This window comes from Dermacentor variabilis, chromosome 3, assembly GCF_050947875.1.
Source record: "Dermacentor variabilis isolate Ectoservices chromosome 3, ASM5094787v1, whole genome shotgun sequence".
NCBI classification, from domain to species: Eukaryota; Metazoa; Arthropoda; class Arachnida; order Ixodida; family Ixodidae; genus Dermacentor; species Dermacentor variabilis.
The window spans coordinates 196,226,193-196,235,062 of NC_134570.1; the positions used below are offsets into that span (position 1 = coordinate 196,226,193).

At 44.2% G+C, this 8,870-nt stretch overlaps 1 protein-coding gene across 1 annotated transcript; it reads right to left on the bottom strand.

Annotated features, from left to right (window-relative positions):
* Nucleotides 1-553: 553 nt before the first annotated feature.
* Nucleotides 554-1,321, bottom strand: LOC142574381 (uncharacterized). Its single transcript, XM_075683478.1, has one exon. The coding sequence runs from the start codon at nucleotides 1,306-1,308 to the stop codon at nucleotides 913-915; it is 396 nt and encodes a 131-aa protein (XP_075539593.1). The 5' UTR covers nucleotides 1,309-1,321; the 3' UTR covers nucleotides 554-912.
* Between the last annotated feature and the right edge of the window lie 7,549 nt (nucleotides 1,322-8,870).

An 8,870-nucleotide genomic window follows, 5' to 3' on the forward strand; every position in this document is an offset into this window, starting at 1 on the left:
ATGTTTATGCCCCCCCACCCTATGTAATACCGTCTCATGAAGGCCCTTAGGGTTAATGTAAATAAACAAAAATGTAAGGCTGTACTCATTCCTCAGAGACTTATTCCCCTCTGTTCTATGTATGTTGTTTGTTTTGTCTCGAGAAAGCGTGCAACTTTTATTTGTTATTATTTTCAGAAAGCATTGATTACACACACTTCTATTATTTTTTTGCGTTATAGTTCCCTGTGTAGTCTATGTTTCTTCTTCTGGCGAAGGTAATTGCCAGCGTTCAGTATTTCTATTCCATAGAACCGTAACAAAGCTTCTGCGCTCAAGTCCTAGAGATTGAAAGCCTTCAAATCACGAGACATGGTCAGTAATTGAAGTAGGACGGACATTTATTTCAACTCATAAAAGCACTGTACAACAGCATGTCGAAGGTCATAATTTTTCTGCTTAACGCTTATGCTTTTAGATTTTCATCCATAGCCTTGCAATAACCATGGTATAGTTTGTGTAAATGAGTGAAAAAAAGAATACTCAATAATAACGCCGTCTATTGGGTGTCCACTTTAATAGGCGCTTTTTATGCGATGATAATATTTTTTTCTCATCACTCGCTGTAACTACCATGGGATGTGTTCGAATAATATTTCATGTAGCGTAAGCACTCGCCATCTTTTAGCGCATTAGCAATAATCACAAACGACGCCGAAGTTGTTGCAAACACTGCTTCAAGTGAATTAGTATCATTAGTACAAGCCACGTCATCGTTGCGTAACCAGTCCTTGCATGACACGCTTTATAAACAATTCATATTTGGGCAACTTGTGGTCATGAATTTACCGCAGGGAGAAAAACAGCGTTTGTAGTTTAGGACACCTTTACGCAAATACCCTAGAAAATGGGTAGCGAGCAAATGTATCGTAATCAGCCCTTGTAGCCGTAGCCACCGTATCCGTATCCACCATAACCGCCGTATCCGAGACCACCGTAGCCGAGGCCTCCGTAGCCGAGGCCCCCGTAGCCAGCTCCATATCCACCTCCTCCGAGACCAGAGTGGGCGAGGAGGGCTCCCCCGCCGCTGACCTTGTTGACGTGGTGCACTGTCCTCACCAGGAAGGCCGGTCCAGCCACGGCCTTGGCGAACGCCGGTCCTCCGCTCAGGAGAGCAACGCTGCTACCGACACCGACCCCGCTCAAGCCGTATCCACCGCCATATCCTAGACCGTAGCCGCCATAACCAAGTCCGTAGCCGCCATAACCAAGTCCGTAGCCTCCAAGACCGTAGCCGAGGCCATATCCGCCAAGCACTCCGCCAGCCATAGCACTGGCCAGGGCGGCACAGAGAACGAGGGCGACGCTCTGCGCAAGACATAAGAACATCGTTTGAGTTTAGACGAGGTTTCGTCCGATTTTACATGTTTTTCCAAGAACGATGGGCGAATGTATGAGAAGCTTTAAACAACGTAAATTTGTAAACTAAAGCCACAAACACAGATAAATTGGCCTTGCACTGCAGAGCACTAAAATCAAGGTGAACCTACAAGTATTTTCCTGTGACGCAGTTCTTGAGACTAAAGCAACAAGAACAAATAAAAACTTCAATCACAGGCGGATCAACATCGACAAAGTGAACGTTTGCCTCACCTCTGCAATGTGCTTCACTGTACAACCTCCAGAAGCCATATTTTTTGTCATGTTTTCATAGAAGCTCTATTGTTGTAGAAAGCACTGCGTCAACTTTATGATACAACATCGGCCAACACTTATTTCTAGTCAAAATTTGGATTGCAAAACTGGGAGTCTGAAGATGCTTTTCGAAAGGATTACAGATGGAGGTTGTGTTTTTGTAGTACTGAGTTATGAATACTCACCTTGGAGAATAGGAGATCATCTTCAACCCAAGTAAGTGCGAAATGACAGGTAATATACTGAGAGTCGTAAATATGACGTCAATGTTCACGGTTGAATATTGTTACCATCACGGAGAACATCCTTGTGCCCGATAATCAACTCACAGGGGAGAGAACGGATGTAAGGGTAAATTGTCAGAATGCAATCCAAGGTACAGAAAATCTAGTTCACAGTAGCAACATTATTGTTGGAAATGAAATGCTGAAACATTTAGCTAATTATTCTTTCGAACCCATGTTCTTTTGTGCGCAAGTCGACGTTAACCTGCTTCAATGGCGACCTTGCCTGTATTTTTTTGTGTGTAAGTCTGTTTACACGAACTTTGCTTTTTGTGCTTTAAGTACATCTTTGTAGTAAGGAATCATTATATCAGAAACATTCTTTCGAACACTGTCAGTCGAGTGGCTTTCAGTAAGGTACCGTCGCTTCTCTAATTAGTCAGTATTGTTGCAGGCACGAAGTTACTCGAGATAACAATAACCAAATACAAGAGACTATAAAGAAAACGTTGTGCAGACTAAGAGAATTGTGTTAGTGAGCAAGCATATCAGACATGCAGTAATCAAACTTCATCACGCACTATGACATATGTAACCTACAAGTTGCCGCCCCAAATGCGGAACAACAAACACACTCTCAGAAAAGTTTACGCCTTCAGGCTCTCATCTTGTTCTCAAAGAATATTTGTCATCGTTCTTGCCTACGTCTCCTTTCTTGAATATTCTGCACTTGCTACTCTCCTGTCAGGAAGGCTATGTCACGGTGAAAACGCGCATGCCGTTCATGACCTGCAAGTACTGGGCTCGAACGTTAAAGAAAGGAAAGGCGCCAAAGACAGATGACAGTTACGGTTTGGGGGCACAATAAGCCCCAAAGGCAGCAACGTTTTACTATATACTATGCGAAAAATGGTCTGTTTTATGAATCTGCCATTTCCACCGGCGAGAATGAGACTCGACGACCGCCACGCAAAGTTGAATTCGCAACTTTGCTGCAATACATATGTTATTTACTTAGCGCTAATAGGAAAAGGTCACACACTTTGCCCATTACTAAATTGTACACCTTCATGGCTGAAAAATTTGACGAACATGGGTGCCATGGCGTAGTGTTAATTCTCTTTAAAACAGCAAGCCTGTGTGCTTAGCGCGCAGTCGCATGAAATGCATTTTTAACGTGCTTTAGTTGTCCTGTTGCCACGTTTATATACCATACAATGTTCATGATGTAGCAACAACTAAAATGCACCACATGTTCTTGCGCAACTTGAAACGAAATCCAGACAGATGAGATTTTCTCCCGTGTTATAAGCAGTTATTCGATGAGCGTCGCGAAAACACAGTGATGCCACGCCGAAAATACAACGGGAATGGTTTCAACTAAAGAACATTTTTCTTTAAGGCAACTTGAAATGAAATATACCCTAAAGCCAACGCGCACTTTTGAACTGCATGTTCGTCTTGGGCCCCAAATTGTTCGTGTGGCTTGTGCGCCGGTATTTTTCCAAAAGGACACTTATGGGGGCATGACAGATACTTTGAGGGCGCATCCATTTTCTCCTACGCTATTGGGTGTTCTGTACCATGCGCTTAGGACGAAACTTACCAGGGCGTTCATGGCTTCGGCTGTTGCGGCTGCTTGGGCGGCTGCTGCTCCTACCTTCGAGATTCGATGCCTTTGTGTCTCAGTTTACGGTGGATCCCTTTTATATGTGCAGCCAGATCGCTGCACGAGCAGCAAGCACGCATTCTTTTTGGGGGTTCGGCTGAGGTCACGTACACGCCGAGACGGTATCGCGCGGTCGCTCAACGAAATCCAAAAGCGAAGAAACAAAGAAAGAGGGAAAATGCAGACCGGCTACGTCAGCGTAAGTCGAACGCACCGCAGGGCGTTTCCGTGATCGGCGCTGCGCTGCTCTCCGCGAGGCGCAAGCGGAAACAAAGGCTCCCGTCCTCAACTGCAAGCGCCGCAGTTAAGTGCGGCAGCCCCGGTATCTGTGCTCCCCGTGCCGAGAGGGCACCACTACTCGCGCCCCGAAAGCACGGTAGCACAGATCGTGCGTCGTTATGCGCTTCCTAGGTTTGGTCGTAGCCGGAAGAGTGGAGGTAACACGCGGACGCCTGGTGAATCCGAAAACATGATCTGATGAAAGCTTTAAACCCACGGCAGGTTAGGGACTAAGGAAGGAGGGGGCGAAAAGCCCGTATAAAAAGCCGGACGGTCGCAGCACATATAGGTGCAGTGATGTAGACGCGGACATTATTTATGTGCGTCGACCTGTGACTTAACTGTTGACTCTGAAGCACCACAAGCAGTTCTATCATGATAATTGATCATTGATCATTGCGATCAATCGCTGAAAGAATAAAAGTACGAGTGGTCAGGCAAGGGGACGCTATCTCTCCAATGCTAATGACTGCTTTCCCAGCCTAAGCGATCAACCCATTAGATTGGGAAAGGTTAGGAAAGAGTCTCCACGGCATATATCGCCGCAACCATCGGTTTGCAGACGACACTGTCCTGTTCAGTAACACTAGGGGCAAATAACAGCAAATAATTGAGGACTTTCACTAAGAAAATGTAAGAGTGGGATTGAAGACTATAGTGTAGAAAACAAGATTAATATTCACAAACTAGGATACATAGCGCAAGAAACACACAGGGACAAGCAGGAACACGGGACGAGCGGTCGTCGCGTGTTCCTGCTTGTCCCTATGTCTTTCTTGCGCTATATATCCCAGTTTGTACGTATCCCACCAACACGCCCAAACTTCTTCCCTGCGATAATATTCAATGGCCAGGCAACGGAACGAGAATTCATGATCACCAGTGAGCCTCTAGAGTATTTGTAGGAGTGTGTTTATCTAGGTGAATTAAGCACAGGGGATCCTGATCATCAGAAGGAAACTTACAGAAGAATAAAAATGAGTTGAAGTACACACGGCTGGCACCTGCAATTCCTGACCAGGCGCTTGCCACTGTCATTGAAAAGAAAAACGTATAACCATTGCTTTCCACCGGTGCTAACACATGACGCGAACACTTGGAGATTAAAAAAGAAGCTAGAGAACAAGGTAATGACTGCGCAAAGAGCGATGGAACGCAATATGTTGGCCGTAACGTTAAGAGACAGGAAGGAAGCGGTCTAGATCTGACAGCAAACAGCGGTAGCTGGTAATCTAGCAGGAATTACCAGAAAAGGAAAGGAGCAGGGCAGGCCATAAATGCGTAGGGTATATAATCGGTGGACCATTAAATTTACAGAATGTGTGGCAAGGGAAGGCAAGCGCAGTAGAGGACGGCCGAATATTAGGTGGAGTGATGAAATTAGCAAATTTGAAAGCGCCAGTTTGAATCACATAGCGCAAGACAGAGGTTATTGGAGAACGTTAGCAGAGGCCTTCGTCCTTCAGATTATGGTGGTGATTGTGAACTCCCGGTGAAAGCACAAAAGCACCCGTATTTTCTTTGCGGTGTTCAGGTCCAGCTGCTTCTTAAATCAACGAGCGCTGCCGAAAGGGAGAACCTTATATGTTGCGTTGCTTAATTAATCTAGTTGCCATGACGGCGAGGAGCAACCCAGGGTCGTTACGGCCTGGCGAGGCCCATAGAAGAAAAAAACTTTCTCAATCTACGCCAATGTTTCATGTTGACAAAGTGATACACTGCTATACTTACTCAATGGGCCAAAAGCCGGCATCTTTGAAAACGCAAGTACAGTCGCGGTTGTGATTTACTTATTTATGTGTTTATTTATTTATTTATATATATATTTATTTATTTATTTGTAGACTTTATTGGCGCAAGGGCCAGATGTGGCCAAAGAGCGTCAAGTCGATGATCCGTGCTTCTCAATGGTATATGGGTGTTAATTGCGGGGAGTAATGAAACACGGCTGTGAAGCGGCCTAAAATATTCGCTAAAAAGTTCAAGATATACATGTGGTGCAATGTGGCTGTAAAAGGGCCTGAAGTTTATTCGCTCTAAAGTGGTAAAATACAAGTATATACATTAAAAATTACAGTGATTGATCGTTTTTGCGATGACAATAGATGTTTCACGAGATGGGGAGGATCAGTAAAATATATAATGTCTCCAGGACTAGTGCCTCAGCAAGGCCTTGAAAGCAAGGGCTGCGAGACACGTGCCCTAGAAAATGTTTTCATTGCAGCTACGACCTCAAAGTGGAGGTCGTGCTACCAGTAGCCTGGTCAAACCACATTTGGGGTTTCAGTTTCAAATAAAAAGTTTAATACTGATTTAAAAGTTAAAAGCGGTTTATTGCTCAGAAAGAATGCTGGATGTAACGGTATGTGTTGGAGATAAGCGGAAGGAAAGTACTTTTTTCTTTCTGCCTCTATTTCAGTGCATTGGACACGAACATGAATAACGGTAAGCCTGTTGCCACATTTGGTACATGTTGGAGGTTCGCTTCCCGTCAAAAGGTAGGAGTCAGTGGCGTAAGCATGTCCTATTCTTAATCTACAAAGAAGCACTTCGTTATGTATTGCTGTTCTTTCAGAAATCCAGTTCCCTAATTTTGGTTTGATAACGTGTAGCTTATTCACTACTGCAGTACTTCTACAGTTTGTGGCTCATGAAGGGCCTAAGTTCTTTTGCTGCTATGGGTTTATCCATATCCGTTTCATTAAATCGGGCTGACGTTGCATTTTCGTCAGCAGCTACATTAAGTCGCGTTTCTGAAACGACTTAGCATGCACGTGAGCGCTTTCACTTTTACCATTTTAGTTGTGCTTCTTTAGAGATATGGCATTACTGCCTATCATGTGAGCACAGGGTGTCGCAGTTAAATTTAGCCAAGGTTTTCAAAGAAAAAAAGAAGACTTCCAGCTGCCGGTGCAAGATATTATTTTCAAACACACAGTGCTAGGTCTCCAGACCTCTCGCTATTGAACACCTTACGCACTATAATAGGATTTTGCGCCGCCATTATTTTCTCTTCTCTTCCTTTACTTTCAACCTGCTGGCTAACGTTAGCTGAGGACGCACGGTATGTCTATATACTTATATGTTTGAACTGATACTAAGATTTACGGCGTTAGGTTGGCGCAGTTGAAGCCTAGCTATGCTATCATAAGCTTCGCGTGCTTGTGCTGACATGCACTTATTTCCGTTTTCCCCACTGGACGTGCGACACCGTTCGCCTCGTGCGTTCATGCTCGAGCGCATATGCGATCACGCGCAAGATTTGCTCCCGCGAATACAAAGGTCAAACGCGGTATTGATCGTGGCGTCGGCTTGGCGTTAACACAAGAATAAAGTCCACAGTTTCACAGCTGTCAATAAAAAGGCTTCCCACAACTACGATACTCCCTCATGCGAAATTTTAGTGCAGCTCGATGCCTCTTTGCACTTCATTATATACAGGGTGTTTCAGCGACACTTTAAAATATCTTTAAACGTTGCCTGTGGCAGATATCACAATTCTAGTTCGTGAGCTGGTCTACTCGAAGCGGCGGACAATACTTGCACAAAAAACCGAGATTCAAAATCAACTAATGAATAGAAATTCACTAATTAAGTTTTAACTAATTATATCATGGCCCTTATTGCAATTTACGAATTCTAGCCGTGGAGTTGGAAAGACGGATCCACATGGAACGAATTTTCAAGGGTGTAACAGTTTCGAGATATATATTCCCAAGCTTTGCGGAGAAATGCATTGGCGTTTCAGTTAATTTATTAACAAAACTTCGTTTCATGCACTGAAGCATACAAATAACTGGAACTGCAATGCATTTCTCCGCAAAGCTCGGGAATTAATTTCTCGTCACCGGTGTCGTCGGAATTCGCTCGAAGTGGATCCGCCTTGCGAAGTCCACTGCGAGAGTTTGCAAGTTGCAATATCGGTCATAAGATTCTTAATGAGTCAATTTGCATTGAAAATTTGACTAAATAACAATTTTGCATATGAATATTTTGTGCAAGTAGCCTCCGCCGGTTCGATTAGACTGGTCATCAACTAGAATTTAGCCATCTCCCACAGAAAGCCTCTAAAATTTTTTGAAAATGTTCGCTGAAAAGTGTTCGCATGTATCCACGCAATGAACGAGACTGTCATCACCGCACCGGTGCCACAGAGTTTCCTTCAATAATTGCGGGAGGGAAGCGTGGCGCTGCGATCACCAGCCACTATGGGATTGATGGGAAGTACATTTGTCTGACCTTCGTTCTTTTGGCTTCAGACGTTCTTGCGACTTTATTTTTGCCTTTATTGTCCTAATTTCAGAGCAGTCAATAATGCGACTGCGAACTCTGCGAACACACAAATTCACTCCCAATTGCAGTGGTTCAGACGGTCGTGAAGGCCAAATCGAAACTGACCAAGCGTCATAACGCCCTGAATTGTCCGCCACAAATCCATAAGGGCGTTGTAGGGATCTTGTCGCTGCAAGAATTCGTGGCGTAATGGTTTCAATATCTGGCCACTGTGCTGCTTGATGTCCTGCGTTCGAATCGTGCAGTCGGGGAATTTTGATAATGTTCCTGTAGTCATTTATTAAACAGTGCTTTGTTGAAAATTACGATTGATTGATTGATTTGTAGCGTTTGTTGGCGCGAAGGCCAGATGCGGCCAAGGAGCGCCAAGCCGATGATTCGTGCTTCTCAATGATATATGAATTAATTGCTCTCAGTATATGAAACACGGCTGTATAGCGGCCTAAAAATATTCGCTAAAAAGTGCAAAATATACATGTGGTGCAATGTGGCTGTAAAAGGGCCTGAAGTTTATTCGCTCTAAAGTGGTCAAGTACAAGTATATATACATTAAAAATTACAGTGCTTGATCGTTTTTGCGATGACAATAGATGTTTCACGAGATAGGGATGATCAGTAAAATATGTAATGTCTCCATCACTAGTGCCTCAGCAAGGCCTTGAAAGCAAGGGCTGCGAGACACGTGCCCTAGAAAATGTTTTCATTGCAGCTACGACCTCAAAGTGGAGGTC